General features: G+C 37.1%; 1 protein-coding gene across 2 annotated transcripts in view; it reads right to left on the reverse strand.

The window, feature by feature from the left end:
• The window catches only part of SEMA3C (semaphorin 3C), a 166,467-nt gene that overhangs the window by 38,130 nt on the left and 108,761 nt on the right, over positions 1-19,576 (reverse strand). For both annotated transcript variants that reach the window (XM_081102081.1, XM_081102082.1), the window contains exon 12: positions 10,869-11,091. In XM_081102081.1, the coding sequence (XP_080958207.1) occupies positions 10,869-11,091 (223 nt within the window). The remainder of the gene's footprint in view (positions 1-10,868; positions 11,092-19,576) is intronic.

Below are 19,576 nucleotides of genomic sequence, written 5' to 3' on the forward strand. Positions count from 1 at the left end.
TGAAAAAAGAGATAGAGAAGGACATAAACAAATGAAAGAACATACCAACATGTTCATGGATTGGTAGACTCAACATCATTAAAATGTCCATACTATCCAAAGCAATCTACAGATTCAATGCAATCCCCATTAAAATACCAACGGCATGTATCAAAGATCTAGAATAAACTCTCCACAAATTCATCTGGAATAAAAAAGACCCCAAATAGCCACAGCAATCCTGAGAAAGAGGAACAAAGTTGGAGGGATTACAATACCAGATATCAAGCTATATTATCAAGCTATGGTTCTCAAAACTGCCTGGTACTGGCACAAGAATAGACAGATAGACCAATGAAACAGAAAAGAGAACCCAGAAATTGACCCAAGCCATTATGCTCAATTAATATTTGACAAAGGAGGCAAGAGTATACAATGGAGTCAAGACTGTCTCTTCAATAAATGGTGCTGGGAAATTTGGTCAGATACATGCAAAAAAAATGAAACTAGATCACCAACTTACACCATACACAAAAACAAACTCAAAATGGCTAAAGGACTTGAATGTAAGACGGGAAACCATAAAAATCCTACAAGACTCCATAGGCAGCAAAATCTCAGACATATGTTGTAACAGTATCTTTACCGATACAGCTTCTAGGGCAATAGAGACTAAGGAGAAAATAAACAAATGGGACTACATCAAAATAAAAAACTTCTGCACAGCAAAAGAAACTATCAACAAAATAACAAGAAAGCCCACTGCATGGGAGAACATATTTGCCAATGATATTTCAGATAAGAGTTTAATCTCCAAAATTTACAGAGAACTCATACAAATTAACAAAAGGAAGATAAATGATCCAATCAAAAAATGGGCAAAATATCTAAATAGACACTTTTCAAAAGAGGACATACAGAAGGCTGAGAGACATATGAAAACATGCTCAAAGTCACTAATCATCCGAGAGATGCAAATCAAAACAACAATGAGATTCCATGTACACCTATCAGAATTGGTATCATAAATCAACAAAGGACAAGTGGTGAGGATGCAGAGAAAAAGGAACCCTCATGAAGTGCTGGTGGGAATGCAGACTGGTACAGCTACTGTGGAGAACAGTATGGAGTTTCCTCAAAAAGTTAAAAACGGAACTCCCATTTGACCCAGTAATCCCACTTCTAGGAATATATCCCAAGAAACCAGAAACACCAATCAGAAAGGATATATGCACCCCTATGTTCATAGTAGCACAATTTACAGTAGCTAAGATTTGGAAACAGCCTAAGTGCCCATCAGCAGATGAGTGGATTAAAAAACTGGTACATCTACACAATGGAATACTATACCATTATAAAAAAGGAACTTTTACCATTTGCAACAGCATGGATGGAACTGGAGAGCATTATGCAAAGCAAAATAAGCCAGTTGGAGAAAGATAAATATCACATGACCTCACTCATATGTGGGATATAATGATCAACATAATCTGATGAACAATAATAGATTCAGAGACAAATGGCAGGGGATGGGGGTGGTTAGAGTGCAACCAAAGGACTTGTATACATGCGTATTAGCATAACCAATGGACACAGACACTGGGGTGGTGGGGGCTTGCCTGGGGTGGGAATGGCTGGTGGGGAGTCAATTGGGGAAAAAGAAGACATATGTAAAACTTTAGACAATAAAAAAATAAAAACCAACTAAATAAAATAAAATGCATATGGGCAGGTGCTGACCAACTATACTACGATGACTCCTAATGAGTCATACCTTGTATAACTTCTCCCCTTGAGCCATGCTACAGTATGTGACTTGCTACTAATAAACAGAATAATGCAAAGGTAATGATGGTATGTCAGTCCAATAATTATGCTACATTATATGCGAGCTGTTTTAGCAGATTGAAGAGAGAGACTCTGTCAGCAATGAAGAAGCAAACAACCATGTTTTGAATGACCAATGAAGAGATCCATGTGGGAGGGAACTGCGGGTGGTGTCTAGGAGCTAAGGGCCTCATTTCTGCATCAGTGAGCAACTGAATTTTTCCCCAAACCATCAGAGTTTGGAAGAGGATCTTGAACTCCAGAAAGGAATGCAGGCTGGCCTACAGTTTCATGGCAGCCTTGTGAGACTCTGAGCAGAGAGGACAGCTACGCATTCGTGTACAGAAACTGAGATAATATGTGTGTTTAGTTTTAAGGCCCTAATTTTGTGGTGATTTATTATGTAGCAATAGAAAACTATTGCACATGTGTGACCTTTCCTGGGTGTTCCAGATCCTTATGTTATAGAGCTGAACAAACTACTCTCTGTGAGGACCTAACAATGCTCTTTCCTCATATTGGCTTTTGGCTAGTTATCTTACTCTTTCAAGTCTGTGCTCAACTATAACCTTGTCAATGAGGCAAACCCTGAGCACATATTTTCCTTCACCAGCTCTGATTTTTTAAATTGCATTTATGATGTTCAAGTGTTTATATAATTTGCTTATTTACTATGGTCATTTTCTCTTCCAGTAGAATGCAGATCTTAGTCTGGTTCACTGATGTATCCTAAGCACCTGTCAGAGTGCCTGTCACATAATAATTGTTGGGTAATATTTACTAAACTGAATTGAATTGCTTATTCCACATGAGCTCCTTAAAAGAATGTGCTGCTGATATTATTCTTTACATATCATAAGCCTTGGCATGTAATAGGCTCAATAAAATTCTAATGAGTGAATAAATAGCATCTCTGTGATATATTACTATGTTATTCTGTTTTGGTTGACAAACAGCTATAGAGCATAACATATTATATTTTCGCATTAATCAGTAAGGGCTTTGCCAGAATTTTAAAACCAGAATTTATTAATCTCTATTTTAGAAATTTTTAAAGAGAAGCATCTAAATTGTTTCATTCTAGTCTTTCAATTAAGCTAGAATTCAAAGCCTAGTTGTATTAGTTTTCTATTGCAGCTAAGACAAATTACCACCATTTTTGTGTCTTAAAACAACATAACTATTATTTAGAGTTCTGTAGATTTGAAGTCTAACATGGGTCTCAATGAGCTAAAATCAAGGTGTAGGGAAGAATGCATTCATTTCTGGATATTCTAAGGAGAATCCACATCCTTGCATTTTCCAGCTTCTAGAGACCAAATTCCTTGGCACATGGTCTCCTTCCTCTGTCTTCTAGGTCAGCAGTCATACCTGAGTACATCTCCCTCTGATGATAGCCGGGAAAAGCTCTCTGCCCATGCAATTAGGCAGGGCATACCCAGACCATTCAGAAAATCTCCTCATCTCAACGTCTGTAACATTAATCATACCTGCAAAGTCTCTTTTGCCATGTAAAGTGTTGCGGATCAGGATGGAGAGAACTTCGAGGGCTACTATTCTGCCTACCATATTAGTGGAAGGACAAAATAAGCATACAACTAAGTAAAGTAAAACATTTATGATTCACAGATTCACTTCAGAAATTCAGTTTCAAATATTTTTGTTTCAATTTACACTTCATATTCAACAATAAAACATTTCTCTCCTTTAAACAAATATTTATTTTTGTGTTCTACAATTTGAACTTTTCCCAGTTCATTAGAAAGATTTTTTTAAAATGGCTTTCCACAAAAACTACCCCAACAACTGACAGCTAGCTATAGACGTTCTTTGGGTAGTTATATAGAGAAGGCCTGGCTATGAATTCTTCTCCTAGGGTTAAAGGTCACCAGGCATGCCTCAGGGAAACTTAGCAGCACATGAAGAACAGGACATATTGTGGTTATTTCTTCTTTACAAATGTCTTTAGGCTACAAATTTTCTTATACTCATATAAGGGTTAAGGGTTATATGAAGGCAACATGCAGAGATGATGTTTGACTGCAGTTGTTTTCTAGTCATGTAAGAAAATATCCGCAATCAATAGCAAATGAGCCAATGTTACAGAGCAAATCATTGTTGTTTCTCTTCCTGCTGACAGACATTATCTCATTGTTTGATATTCTGAAATCCTTCATATATGCCAATTGATTATGCAGAATCCATTTAAATTAAGGAAACAGGAGCATGCCAAAGAGATTCATATGTATTTGGTGAGTGGGGAAGACATTTTGAACACAAATATAAAAAATTTGAAATGTGCCAAGATTTAGTGTTACATAAAAATTAAGGTGAAGTCCTACCTCATTTTTGTATCCTCATCTCTCCCCCCAAATTTTACCTCCCTCATTCCTAACTAAATACATGTTAAATAACATTAAAATATATCATATTCAAAGGTTAAATTCTTGCATAGCTAATTCACACACAAATCTAGTCTGTCCCAAGGGTTTTTGTCACCTTATAAAATGCATCTTGTTCACATATTAAGACTTGGTGTTAACTTGTAGGTGGGTGAAATTGAGTGATATGACTCAAAGAAAGCAATGCCAATGCTAATGTTGAATGTCAATATATCAGCAATATCATCTTGACAATATATGGATGAAACTTTTAATTCATAGTAAAATGAGAAAAATATGAGATTATCTTAACTTCATAAAAGTGAAGTTAAATGATAATGCAAAGTGATGATGGTAAATGAGGTAGTAATGTGGAAAAGATAAATGTTCCAGATGTGAAATCTGACAGCAAGAATGTATATTCTGATTGTATTTTACACTAAATATCTATGTGATCTTAACTTATCTGTGCTTCTGCGCAAACACAGTGAAGGATAAGTGCAACTCATTCACTCATTTACTCAAATAATATCTATTGAGTGACAACTTTGAGTGATGCTCTGTTCTAGGGACTGAGCATATAGCTATGAATAAATTATAGAGATATCATTGCCCTCCATAGAGCCTACATTTTTGCAATTCCTCATATGTTAGTTACAATGGGGTAGATGTGATTCAATGACATATCTGGCAAAAGGTAAGCACTATAAAGAAATTTAATTAGCATCATTATAACCCTATATAATAAAGAGCTAATATGCTAATTAGACCAAGCAGCAGAACAACCATCCAGATGACCTTCCAGATGAAGCCAGGGCTGCAAGGGCCGGACGAGGCAGCCAGGGCTGCGAGGGCTGAAAAGGGCTGCGAGGGCCGAGCCCCTTGCATGAATTTCCTGCATCGGGCCTCTAGTAGTAATACAATAAAATAGTAATAAATTTAGAAACCTAACAAATTACACTTATTTGCATAAGTAGAATATTAAATAAATAAATGGTTAATTCAAGCAAGCTAGCAACACTAAAATTTATATGATCATTATATCAGACATTATGTGGTGTTTAAAAGGACATATTTCTGAACAGTAGCTTAAAGGAAAACAGTTCTTTTTGAAATAATTTTTTTCAGCAATAAGTCATTATTTATTTATTTAATATATTTTTATTGATTTCAGAAAGAAAGGGAGAGAGAAACATCAATGATGAGAATCATTGATTGGCTGCTTCCTGCACACCCCCTACTGGAGATCTAGCCCAGAACATGGTCATGTGCTCTGGCTGGGAATCAAACTGTGACCTCCTGGTTTATAGGTCGATGCTTAAACACTGAGCCACACTAGCCAGGCAGTCATATATTTATTTTTAATAAATTATATTTTAAAGGTAAAATTTAAATGAGAACATTTGTCTCTGAATTAGCAATCAATGTATGGGCTATCTTCTTTTTTTTTTTTCTTTTCATATTGCCCTTTTTGCTTCTCTTCTACATGATCAAGCAGTCATCACACCATGATTGATGACCTTTCTTCTGACAATTCAACCATCATTCTACTCTGTTCCATTAATATTTCCTACTGTGAATATCCCTGCAGAATCCTTGGCAAATGCTCAGATGTTTCCAGATTCTGCTTTGGAAAGCAGTGAACCACAATGGTATTAAAAGCCAGTGACTTACAAAGGAATTTGTTCTTTACTCCTAAGAGAAGGGGAAGTCTAGACATTATCCTTAGAGTGACATTCATTTACAGCTTCCCACTGACAATAGTATAAACTGAAATGCACTGCTTCAGCTATTAAACTTTACATGGGATATTTTTGAGAGTTCTTTAAAAATCAAAACGCCTCGCTTAGCAGTTCAATAAGTGTGCCATTTCAAGAGATGTGACTGACAAATTAGTTAGTTCCTATGAAGGTGGTTACCTTGTAATGCTGCAGGCAAACACATTTGGTCTTTAGTCACATTTGTGGCACACACTCCACATTTTCAAAGGACATACTACAGCCAACATTCCAACTTGGTACTCACCCAGATAAACAGAAGCTAACAAGAAGTATGAAACCATATACTGTACTATATAAGAATTTTGGCAGAACACCACATGTATCCTTATATGAAAAAAGCATCATGACAGTAAATCATCCTAAAGCTCTGACATCCATTCATAAGAATACTCTCATTCTTTCATCAGAAACCACATGTCATTCTGATTCATGTACAGTACTAAAAATATAAATTTGACAGAATGTGTCTGAACCTGACCCAGGCACTTAAATGTTTTCATAACTCCAGAACAAAGGAAAAACAAAAAGAAATGCCTTCACTCTGCTGCACGGTCAGCTTTGAACAGATGCCCTGGATGTGAGCGGAAAGTGGCAAAGTTAGAAACGCTAATCCTATGGGAGCCCTTGTCTACTGTTTTCGGCCCTTCCTAAAGATTAAAAAATAAATAAATAAAAGGAGCAAGAAGCACAAATATACCCACAGTCTAAATACCAAGTATCCCAAAAAAAAAGCAAAAAGAAAAAAAAAAAAGCCACAGAACATCACAAATACTACTAAAGGATAAAATAAATCACTGATTCTAAAATACTTTTTTTCAAGCTGTGATCTTTTTTAGAGGGTAGTAGTGATAACTGGATGAAAGAAGGTGAAGAGATTAACCAAATAACATATATGCATAGCCCATGAACACAGACAACAGTGTGGTGAAGGCCAGGGGGTGGGGTGGGGGTGAGGAACCTCTGTAATAGTGTCAACAATTAAAAATGATGCTTTAACAATAAAAAATAAAAATATTAAAGACGAGAAGACAAAGTTCCTCCCTCCCTCCCTTCCTTCCTCCCTTCCTTCCTTCCTTCCTTCCTTCCTTCCTTCCTTCCTTCCTTCCCACCTTTTTCCCTTTCTTCTTACCTTCCTGATATTTTATTTATCTACTAGATGCCCAGTGCATGAAATTTGTGCACTTGGGGCATGGGTTTCTCAGCCCGTGCTGAACCCTCTCTTAGTCCGGGAGCCCTTTGGGGATGTCCGACTGATGGCTTAGGCCCACTCCCTGCCATCAGTTGGACATCCTTAGCACTGCAGTGGAGGCAGGAGAGGCTCCTGCCACTGCTGCTGCGCTCGCCAGCTGTGAGCCCGGTTTCTGGCTGAGAGGCATTCCCCCTGTGGGAGTACACTGGCCAACAGGGGGCAGCTCCTACATTGAGCGTCAGCCCCCTGGTGGTTCAGTCAATTTTCATATTAGCCTTTTATTATATAGGATGTATTTATATCTCTATCTTGGTATCTGGCAGCACACAAAATATAATGAGATAGTCCCATGAGAATAGAAGGCCAGATTATCAGCCTCTCAAACTCCGCCAAAGTAGTACATTGTAATGGGCTAATTGTAACAGTTACTAGGCATTGAGCCCACAGAGCTACCATGGAGTTTCTGTGGGCTCCTCCAAGTGCACAAATTTCATGCACTGGGCCTCTAGTTTATTTATATAACAGCTGAAGGGCTCTTCTGTACTTGAGGATTTGGAGATATCCAAGAAATATTATATCCTACCTAAGACATTTAGATATACAAACGAAAGAAATCCTAGGAATAGTGACTTATGCTTCCCTCAAGTTCCAGTTTAGAAAAGTATTTAATTTACTTTTAGCAAACGAGTACTGAGAATTCTCCTTTAAAGAAATTTTACCAGCAATTCAAGAACTACTTGGGCAGAAAATAGTTTATACCAACATATTGGTTGTTAGAATTTCAGGCAAATTGAAAGCACTGTTTTTAAGTCGTAGTGTTGTCTGGTATGACCATGAGAATAAGGTTCAGTGATTAAGTGAGTTACTATCTCTCCAGATAGATACTGTTGGGAGAAACATTTCCTATTAGAATACTCTTCAAGAGACTTGTGTAGCTTTGTAAGCGATCATTAGGAAGTTTCCCACTAAAATTAAAAACATATTCCTAAGTGCTATTTTTCAAAATGACACAAATGTAAAAAGTATATGTAAAGATGCCAGATACTGATGTGGTAAGAAAAGCCAAAGAACTTGTGTAAAAGCATGTTTCTTACTGCCTTTTATCTGAATAAACACTGCTGCACAGTTTATAAGGACTTGGAAATTCCATTCATGAAATTTACATATTTCATATAGAGTTACACGAAAAAAAAAACAGCCTGGTTATAACATCAGAGTCCACATTAATACAGGTTTCAATGAGACATTAAGGGAGAGGTTGACTCTAAAATTACCACTTCACTTCAGGGAAAATAAATATTTTTTAAAGCAAACTCCACATTGAATGATCTGAGCCAAGGCTAAAAGCAACTCTTTGTCGTCATTAACTTAGAGGCTACATCTTAGAAGAACACAGGATATATGAAAATGGTATTAGCTTTTGAGGTCAGTTACGGATTTATTTGATTACATGAGCAGTAGCGATGGACAGTTATGATTTTCAATTCATCTTGACAAATATTTATTGAGCTTACCAGGTACTGTGGAATGACAGATAGAAAATATATGTCAAGGATAAATAGAACCTTGAGAGGAATGTGCAACAAGAACACAAATATGGAAGACTAGATTAAGCATTGGATAGAGGGTTTTAGAAGTGAATGAACTGAGTTTGAAGTATGGTGTCTAAAATGTTAATGGATCGTACAATTTGTGTTTATCTAACAGTAAGTTGTAAATGTAAATAATGAGCTCAGAAAATTTCAATGACTAGAGATACACATTTGGGATTACAGGTTATTAGAACCAAATGAATGAATAAGATGGCCTAAGAATATGTAAAAAGAAGACCATGGAAAGAACCTCCCGGAATGCCCACATTCATGGGCAGGAGACATGCAGGCTAATGAAGGCGATTGAGAAGGAGCTTCCAGAGAAAAGAGGACTTTTGTAACTTGTGACTGAACTAAGTAAAGAGAGATTCTCCAATGCCAAGTGATGCAAAGAGGAGACGGAGGCATTTTAATGATAAAGGCCATTGGATTTTCTTACGTAGGGAGCATGGAAGACCTTGGCAAAACCAGTGGTATAGCAGAGGTAGCAGTGGGTGAAGGTTAGGTCTAGTTTTATATCCTAGCATAAGGTTTCAAAGCCAAGAATTAAGTGGAGAATAAAATGTAAGAAAAATGAATTAGAATATAATTGATAAAGAATGGTCTTGACAATGTCAGGAGGGGATGAAATTAAAAGCAGAGTGGGAATTGGTTAGTCTGGGAGGAAGGATTATTGCTTGGGTACGGAGTAAGCTACGAAGGACAAGTGAAAACATAGATATGGCCAAGTGTGGGAGAGGATGCCCAACAGTGCATGTCAGAAGCTTCTCAACCTCAGACCAGTATAAGCTGTAATTATATGAGAGTGAAAGATTCACAGCTGAGGTTTTAAGTATAATAATAAACAAGGGTACAATAGGAACTTTATAAGAAAAGCAGACTTCGAAAATTATATTTAGCCACAAAATAGTATTCACATCTTACATTGACTGAAGTTGGAGTGCAATTTCTTCCTTAGCTCGGAATACATATTCCACCACTACCTATCTTATAATGATGTTTACAGACAACTTTTATTGTATATCCATTTCTTAAACTAGTAGAGAAACAACCTAATTTCATGGACTAGTTCTAATATTGCAATAAGACAAGTAAATAGATTTCATCAATGCCTACACGGTAGTCAGGAATGTTAGATAAATATTAAGATATTGTTAATTACTGCCTTACAGGCAAACTAGTTTCTTTAAGAAAGTTGTTTTTTTTTTGAGTAGAGGTTCTCAAACTTTAGAGTGCATGAGATTTACCTGGAGGGCTTATTCAAAAACAGATGGCTGGGTCTCCTCTCTAGAGTTCCTGAGTTGGAGCCTGAGAATTTGCATTTCTAACAAATTCTTGGGTGATACTGATTTTGCTCCTCTGGTCTGAAGACCACATTTTGAGAACCACTGCTATAAGGCTAGCCATTCAACAACATGTAGGTCTATAAGCTGGAGTATTTTCATTCAAATTGTCTATTGAAGTAAACTGACAAACTAGAATTCATGAATATATTAAAATAGTACCTTCAATACTTTTTAAAAAATATCAGTATTTGGCTCATTAAGTTCACTTTCAAATGTTATCTAGAACAGAACATATCTATCATTATCATTGAAAAATGGATCCATGTATTAATAAAAATGTCACAAAATTTGCTTTAGTTGGGAAACCACTTACCCAGGCTTAAAATGTCTTCCTCTCGTCATTCGGGTCATTATCATTACATTTCACTGTAATATGTGCCAGGAACTATTCTAGGTGCCATATATATCTATATCTAATCTATATCTATATCTATATCTATATCTATATCTATATCTATATCTATATCTATATCTATCTATATATATATCTCTATCTATTATCTATCTATCTATCTATCTATCTATCTATCTATCTATCTATCTACCTATCTATCTATCTATATTAATCCACTTACACACAACCCTATAAAGCAGTTTATTTTACTTCATCAACTCCAATTTACAGATGTGGAAACTGAGGCATAAAGACATTAACTATCTCACTGATGGTCAGACAGAAATAAACACTGGGGACTTTTTGTTTCAGTAGCATAGTCCTTACTATTATACTCGTTTTCTACACACTGAAGTATAATTTGAGCTCAACTACTTACCTGTTCCAAGAAACAGGACATGGTATCTGCCATCAGCAGCATTCACTCGATCCACAGCTATCTTTGTGTACTTATAGTCAGTGCCTATCCGGACGATCAAGGGCCTTTTGTGGATCGGGTAGATGGAATTGTACATGAGAGGGTGGTTCCGAATGAAAGTGACAACATCATCTGGGAACTCCTTGGTGGTTCGCATATTGGGTGTAAATGCTCCTCCTGGGCACTAAAAAATATTTTTTAAAAACCAAGTTAATAAAATACTTACTTAGTTTCAGTAATGATTAAAAGTCCTCAACTTTTCAAAATATTTAGCTCAAGTTGTTTTAAGTGTATCTGCTGCCCACTGAGGAGTAAACAACACAACCATATATAGTACTATATAGTACTATCTGTAAAAAATGAATATACAAGGTGTATAATTTGAGTATTTGAATGAGGCTAAGTCCACTCATTCTATCCTTTTTCTTTTCTGAGAGGAGCTGACACCACTGCGTATATAACTTTTCACCTTCTTCATCCATTACTTTTCTATTTCTTATTCTGTGCCAGATATAGTATTGTTAGAAAAAAACATCATGTGGATATAATCAAATGTTGCTACTGGCTAAAATAAATTAGACTATCATTATCAAATTCAATCAGAACTCTAATGTGCAGGAATTTTATTCCATCTGATCCCTTCTCCCAAAAGAGTGTCCTCTGAAGTCGGAGCTTGGATTGGATGTGGTAAATTAAACCTGACAATTCCCCTCTGAAACCATTGAAAAAGCCCCAGTGACTTCTATTAATCTTAGAATAAAATCCCAACAGCCTAGCACAGCCTGCAAGCCCCCGTGTGCCTGGCCCGCATCTACCGCTCCCATCCCAGTTCTCGCTCTTCTGGAGCCTCAGGCATCTGCCCTCCAGCACCTTGGCACTTGTTATTCCCCATCTGAAACACTCCACGCAAGTCCATGATTTTCTCTGTTACCTCATTCAGTTCTCAGTTGAAAAGTGTCTTCCTTCAAGGTGATGACACATATAAAAATAGCTCCCCTTCTCCATTTCCACTATCTCCTTAGCCTGCTTTATTTTGCTTCAGAGTCCTATTTGCCTAACGGTACATGATATTAGCTGTGCACATATATATATTTTAGAGAGGAAGGGAGAGAGAAACATCATTGTGAGAAAGAAACATCGATCAGTTGCCTCTTGTACACACCCTGACTGAGGATGGAACCCACAACCTGGGCGTGTGCCCTGACTGGGAATCGAACATGTGACCCTTCGGTGTACAGGAGGACGCTCCAACTGAGCCACATCGGCCAGGACAGCTGCTTGGATTTTTATTGCCTGTTTCTCTCTCTGGAATATAAGCTGTATATTCTGTTCATTGTTTCACCCTTGGACCTATGACAAATGTACATATTTGACAAAGAGTAGTGAATTACTCTATTACATCTGGCATCTAATTTTGGTGCAGGGGCTGTAAGAAACAGGGACCTCTGTTCTGGCTAAGAGGGGGAAGATGCAGAGAATCAGATTCAAAGGGGCAGACAGAAAGCCAAAATGAGTTCTGAAAAAGGACTGCTGGACGGCTTCAGCAGTTCTGGGCAGGGAGCATGATAAGGGCTTCTGAGGAGAAAGAAGATTCCATTTATAGGGCACCCGAGGCCAAACTCAAGGGTAGCCTGGGAGCTGCTGTAACCTACTCACGAATAGAATCTGAGTGTTAAGTGATATGAGGAAAGCTGTTGGGTATAATTTTAATTTGTCCTCATCTAAGGATCTGTTTATTGATTTTGGGGAGAGAGAGAGAGAGAGAGAGAGAGAGAGGGAGAGAGAGAGAGAGAGAGAGAGAGAGAGAGAGAGAGAGAGAGAGAGAGAGAGATAGATATTGGAGAGAAACATTGATCAGTTGCCTCTGGTTTGCATTCCTACTGGGAATCAAACCCAAAACCTTTTTGGTGCACGGGACCCTGCTTCAACCAAATAAGCCACCCAGCCAGGGCAGTTACAATCATTTAACACAAACGGACATTATTTGTCTAACCCTATTAAACACTTGTCAATATCTCTACTTTCTGGAAAAAAAACACACACACACACAAAACATATTTTGTCATATTTTTCTTGAAAAGAAGACTACCGTTCTCGTTTTCATTTATCTTTTTTAAAGAGGTACAAGAAAAAAAAGGAAGCAATGCAGCAAGCTTCCTGACCATAACAGTGGGCACAGCATCTGTGGTAAACAGTAACAAACTGGAAAGTTACACCTTATCCAAAGGTGGCAATGAACATTCATTTCCAGCTGATTGCTTCTATGCAGGAATATAAGCCAAGGGTGGCCAGATTTCAACAGAAGATAGAAATGTGGAATTTTATGTGAAATCTTCCAAAATTTTAATGTTGACTCAATGAAAAACACACACACACAATTTTAGGGATCAAATAAAACATGGCAACCTCTGAGTTAGTCCTTGCAACAGCTATCCAATAATGTTAGTGCCTCTGGGCCAGTAGCACCAGACAGACCAACATCTGCAAGTAAGTCTCAGCAAATAACTAATGCGGCCATATTCATTTAGACTGAGTGATGCTGAATGCGATTTTTAGACTAACTTTGACCAGTTAACATTACTAGAACTTTTTACAGGGCCAGTCAATATAGTTCTCTTTTTTTGTAGAAAGGCACAAGGAGCAATTAAATGACTTTAGTAAGGAGAGATAATGAGACAAGTCATAAAACTAAGCCTCTTATTCGTTATCCCATTAACTAGACTTTCATCTGGGGTTCATATGTTTTTCTTCTGCAAAAAGAGGCATTATATTTAAATATGAATGTTTATAAATTGCCCACAATGGAGACCAAATGAGGGTAAAGAATTTCATTTGAGGGTGTTCTAAACTGATGGATGTGTTCCATGCTTCTCAAAAAGTATAGAATTACGGGTGTTTTCTACCCTCATTCTTCATACAAAGTGGAAAAAGGGAAATGCATTGCTCATGGAATGAATACATGGAAAGAACAAATGCATGGGCAATTTAAATAGTTCCAGACCTTCATAAAACACCACTAATTATGGTCTGGGAAACTGAGTTGTCTCCTTAAACATTTGCAAGTGCTCTCATTTGTAAGTTCCAGAGAGATCCAAAGTTAGCACATATTACAATTTGTATAATTTCCAGTTAGCAATTATTATCAAGCGTGATAAAGTATTTAAATTATGTGTCTTATTTAGGGATTTTACTTCATGATCATTAAAACTCAGATAAAAATTATGTTGCGGTTGCTCAAAACCATAGTTATCAATTAGATAATGCAAACAAATAAATTCAAATCAGTTATTTTATATTTTCTCAAATGTCTCCCATTTGGAACTTCTATTTATAATATTCACAATGAACTTCTTTCTTAGGAACAAGTGACTCCTAGGATAAGTTTACTTCAAAATCACAAAAGAATCCTTTTTGACAATAATTAATTTTCTCCATTGATTCATGACATAAACTCTACAGATAAGAGAGAATAAATGACAATGATGGTGACCGGAACAAAAATCGATGACCCTTTGCAGACTCTCTATCTGAACTTGAGAGTTTGCTCAGGGTAACACTGCCGAGTATAAATAAGATGCGATCAACTTAGCCCTCATCTTGTGTCTGTGAAAGCTTGTGTCTTGAAATCTAAAGGTAATACAACATCTGTGCGCTACCATAAAATAAAGCCTTTGTCCATTAATTAGGCTAGTATCTCATTCCTCAGAAGGATAATTTTACTCCACAAACAGTCATTAAGTAATTTTGGTTAACCTTCTCCTTTTAGTGTTTGCTTTTCTCCAGTTCTAGCTTTCTGTCTATCAAGCAGTGATAAGCACTCCTTTTCTGAGTGAAGACATTTTAAGTGTTTTGATTACTAAAGTGTTAGGTGAAATGCTAGGGACAATAAGAATGCCATGCGAAGAAGTGTGAACAATTGTTGCCCTTACTTAATTTTGTTCCTATTCCCAGGTATTACTGTGCATGGCTGACCTCTGATGCTCCTAAATGTTCTCCTAGTCCTCACATCCATTCTACTAGTTTTCATCATTCATGTATTCTATATTAATTCATATGTCCATTCTCTGGGCAGCTTTTTATCCAAGAATCATTTTGATGTGTCCAGGAGAAAAATTAAGAATAAAAAGCTGCAATTGTCTTCTAGACACAAGTATTCTGGTAAGAAAGATGGACATAGTCAAAGCAAAATAACAAGACACATAAAAGTAATTTAAGACAAATATAAAATAAACAAGAGAGCTTGATTCATAATCAATTGCCATATATGTTTGAGAGTCATCTGTAATATTAAGGGGGACATCTGTAATATTTCAACAATAAAGATAAGTTTTTTAAAAAAAGAGTCAAAATTTTTAAACACATTTAGAATAGTGGAAAAGTTAAGGCTGCTGGAGTCAGTGATGTGGTTTAGAGATAAGTAAACAAAGTTTGGAGTACTTAGAGAATTGTAATTTCTGGGGCATTGTTGGGTCATGGAACACAAAGTGGAGGAAAGAAGTAACAGCTGAGGCTGAAATCAGCAGAAAATAAATGCAAAACTAGTCAGAGAAGGAGTTATTGGCATGGTCAAGGGGAGCTTGACCTAACACTTGAAAGATGAGTGGTAAATGGATAAATAGATAGACTTAGAAACATTCCAGAATCTGGGCTAGTTACTAGCATTGGTCTATAAAACTTGTATTCTGAGGAAACTGACCTCATGTTTAGACCCTTGGTAAATAGACCCTTTATTTAAAGCCCAAACAATTACATAAAGTCTTGCACTTAAGGCACCAGCTGGCCCTCTTCTTCCTCACATTTCCCTCCACTTCTAAAAGAACCCTCTGCCCAGTCCTGCTAGGCCACGCAGAGCTTCGAGGGCTCACTTATTCTTTTCTTTCTCTGCCTTGTAATGTGTAGTGTAACCTTTGCTTGAGACATCCTTCCTTCCTATCCAACTAATTCATATCCAACTGCCCTTCAGAATGAGCTCAACTCATATATTTTTACATGCCTTCCCAAACAAGGCTGATGGACACTCGCTCCTCCAGACTGCAATATTTACTGTCTGTTATATTCATGTGTTTTTTGGTGTGTGTGTGTTTTTTTAATCCTCACCCGAGGATATGCTTTTTACTGATTTTAGCTGAAGGAAGAGAGAGAGAGAGAGAGAAGAGAGAAGAGAGAAGAGAGAAGAGGGAAGAGAGAAGAGAGAAAGAAAGAACTCGATGTATCAATGCAAGAGAGAAATATTGATCAGTTGCTTCCCCTAAGTTCCCTTACCTGGGGTGGAAGCTGAAATCCAGTGAATGTGCTTTGACCAGGGAATCAAACCCATGACCTGGTGCATGAGACAATGCTCCAACCAACTGAGCCATACCAGCCAGGGCTATTCACACATGGTGAATGAATTGAAAAAGTATGCAATTTGAATGTTCATGTCTACGTGCCCTATGTGTTTACTATTATTATAAACTTTATTAATATTTTCAAACATCTCAGAGACATAGAAATGCTTCTAACGTAAGAACAGTAGGTCGATGCATTGTAATCAATAAAAGTGCTAGCAATCGACCTCTCTTTTTCTTGCCAGCACTATGTGGATTGAGAATTTCTTTTGCTCTTTTGCTCTACCAGATACCAGACCTGGTCAAAGCAACATGATTGAAACCGATGGTTCTGCTCCATTTCTAGTAAATAGATATTAAAACCGAACACTTTCATTGGGCTCTGCTTGAACAGGCTGGCATGTGCAAACACAATCTGCAGAGGCTTTGTACACATTGCAACGGGATCATGCAATCTGTTAGCTCAGCCACAGAGAGAATCTGCAGTCTTTGGCAGCCCTCTGCAACATACCAAAGGTGTCTTGTTTCTTCCACAAACTTGAATTACTTATGGAACAACATTATGACACAATTGTCAGGCTTCTTCCTACTGACTTAGACTTGCTGGTGGGGCAGTTTGCTAACACAGCTCTCAGTCCTATTTTAAATGACGCACCTACAGGGAACATTACAACGAGGGTGTAAGATTTCTGCCAGTGTCATTTCTTTTAAGAATCCGGTTATATGTTTATGAGGGTGACCTGGCAACTGGACTACTGTGTAGGGAAATAACGTATGGCGATCCTTCATTGGGAGGATTTCAGAGGCAACATTCTTAACCCTAGAGAAGAGGCAATGCTCCGGGTCACTTGGCTGTAGGTCTTCTGGCTCCATGAATGGGATATGAAATCCTGGAAGCGCAGGGAAGAGACAGACACTGGCCACTCTGAGTCAGAGAGCTGACACTGGGTGTGTCGTTCAGTAAAGGGTGGAGGGGCCGAATCTTCAGGGAGGAATGCTTTCCTAGGAGGACTTCCAGAGGTCGTTCCTCCATCCTGCCTCCTTGATTCCCGAAGGCTCACTCATTTGACTTTTTTAATTTAAAAGAGCTGCTCTTTTCTCAGCACCAGATGTAAGAGAGCCCATTATAGAAATATGGCTCAAGGACTGATTACTCCCTTTTTTTTCACGGAGTCAGCTCCAGATGCTTGTTGCTAAGCCCAGCTTCTTCCACACTGCTTTAGAACAGGGAAAAGAAAATGCTCACTTTTGGAGCTTGGGAATAGTGAGAGTGGGACTGCTGGCAGGCTCTTCTAGTTTCACATTAGTTTACTGTTTTACTAAAAAGGGTTTCTCCATCCCCACCTTTTATGTAGAGTAACTGCTATCTGACGTGAGGGGTTCTCGCACTGTGATGCTCAGTGTCCCTCTGATCTGGGTGAAGAGTCTGATGAGCACTGGGACGAGGGAGGCTTTAGGGGGGGAAATTCTTATTTGTAATATTTGCCAATTTCCATAGTGCAAATACTCCCACAATGCTGATTTCAAGTTATTAGCATGATGTCCTTACTTGAGACAAGGTGCACTGTTCTCGTGAGCTGGTATAAGCTGTCCCCCCCCTCCCCCACATACTCATTGCAGCTCTGGGGCCATGAACCCTGATTAAATTAGTGTGGCTAGCTTTTATTTGTTTTATTGATTTATCCAAGGGCTTTCTCTTAAGGTATTGAGTTTACAAATCAATTGCTCCTGTACTATATCCCATGTATGTGCTGTTCAAAGACAAATGGATAAAGGTATACACCACCAGCCCTGGCCGGCGTGGCTCAGTGAGTTGGAACGTTGTCCCATGTACTGGAAGGTGGTAGATTTGATTCCCAGTCAGAATATACATATATGCACACACCCTGGTCAACCTCATGTGGGTAGCAGCTGATCAATGTTTCTCTCTTTCTTTCTTTCTCAAAAAACAATAAAATCTTTTTTTAAAGTATATGTAATAACAACCAACTCTAAATTTACTGTATTATGGTGAAGCAATGACTTGGTCAACTTCAAATATCAAGTAATTCTCAAAAATGTGATTTATCTGTGAATACATTATCAGTGAGTCACCTGGAAATGCAAGAAATACAGTGAGTGAAAAATGAGCACTTTAGAGTTATAATGGAATCTGAAAGTTGCTCAATCCCCCCTTTACTTGCCCCTCTCTTATGTAATGTCTGCTTTTTATCCAACACTCCCTAAACTGAGGTATCTTAAAATGGCTATCTCTCTTGACTTCTTTTTCTATGTCATACAAAATAATTAAATGTTTTTATTTTCCCCGTTTTTTGTTGAGCTATGAGCTTCATAAAGAGGTAATTTAAAAGGAGATTATGAATTCAATGATAGGACTGTGTTGCCGGCAATAATTGAGTATGGTTTTTAAAATATATTTTTTTCATGGATTAGTAGCAATGCTGATAATCCTTCCAAAGTTAATTAAAAGTTAATTTGCTAATAAAATGATTAACCTTTATGGTTCCTAACAGGAAACCAAACTTGCGCCCTTTTATTTTGAATAAATAAGTTCTTTAAAGTCTTTGCAAATAATTTCTTCTATTGTAAAAAAACTGACTACAGTATAATTTAAGATGATAAAAAATAAGGGAGTAAATAATACATTGTAAATAAATTCTAATAGTTACACAAAAACAAAGTGGATCAACAATTGGTAAAAATGATGTAGAATGGATATCTGAAAGCATATAGGCAAAGGGAATTTCATATTCAAGTTAAAGAAAAAAACTCTTTAAAAGTAAATATTATTTTAACGACTATATTTTAATTTTGTCCATAAAATCATTCAATCATTCTTTACTTACATACACCCTATTTTATACTTTTGACTCTATTCTACGAAAGCACAGACATAGGAAAACGATATTTCTCTTGATGTCAATTGTGTAATATCTATATTTCCACTCAGTCAGTACACTGTACGACGTTTTACAGAGACAGAAATGAATCAGTATTCTAGCGTGCAAGACAGCTATATTATGGGCCAAATAAAAAGCTAACGGTAGGACTGTGGTCATTGTTGTCCTAGAAACATTTCAGTTCCAATCTGCCAGTGCACTTTCTACAACTTTACCTGAAAAAAGGTTAGTTTTAATGTACTCTTTGATATTATTAATATTGCAAGACTCAGATATATTTGTATGCCTTGAAACTTTATAGTTTATAAATCGTTTGAATTGTAACATCACTTTCACTGTAATTATTTACTCACACATACCATTTTCTATCTATGAGAAATAACAACATAGACTTTTAAAATAAATATACCCCTTAAAATTGAAATATCTCCACATGATTTAT

The sequence above is a fragment of the Myotis nattereri genome, assembly GCF_964212035.1.
Source record: "Myotis nattereri genome assembly, chromosome: 11".
Taxonomy (NCBI): Eukaryota; Metazoa; Chordata; class Mammalia; order Chiroptera; family Vespertilionidae; genus Myotis; species Myotis nattereri.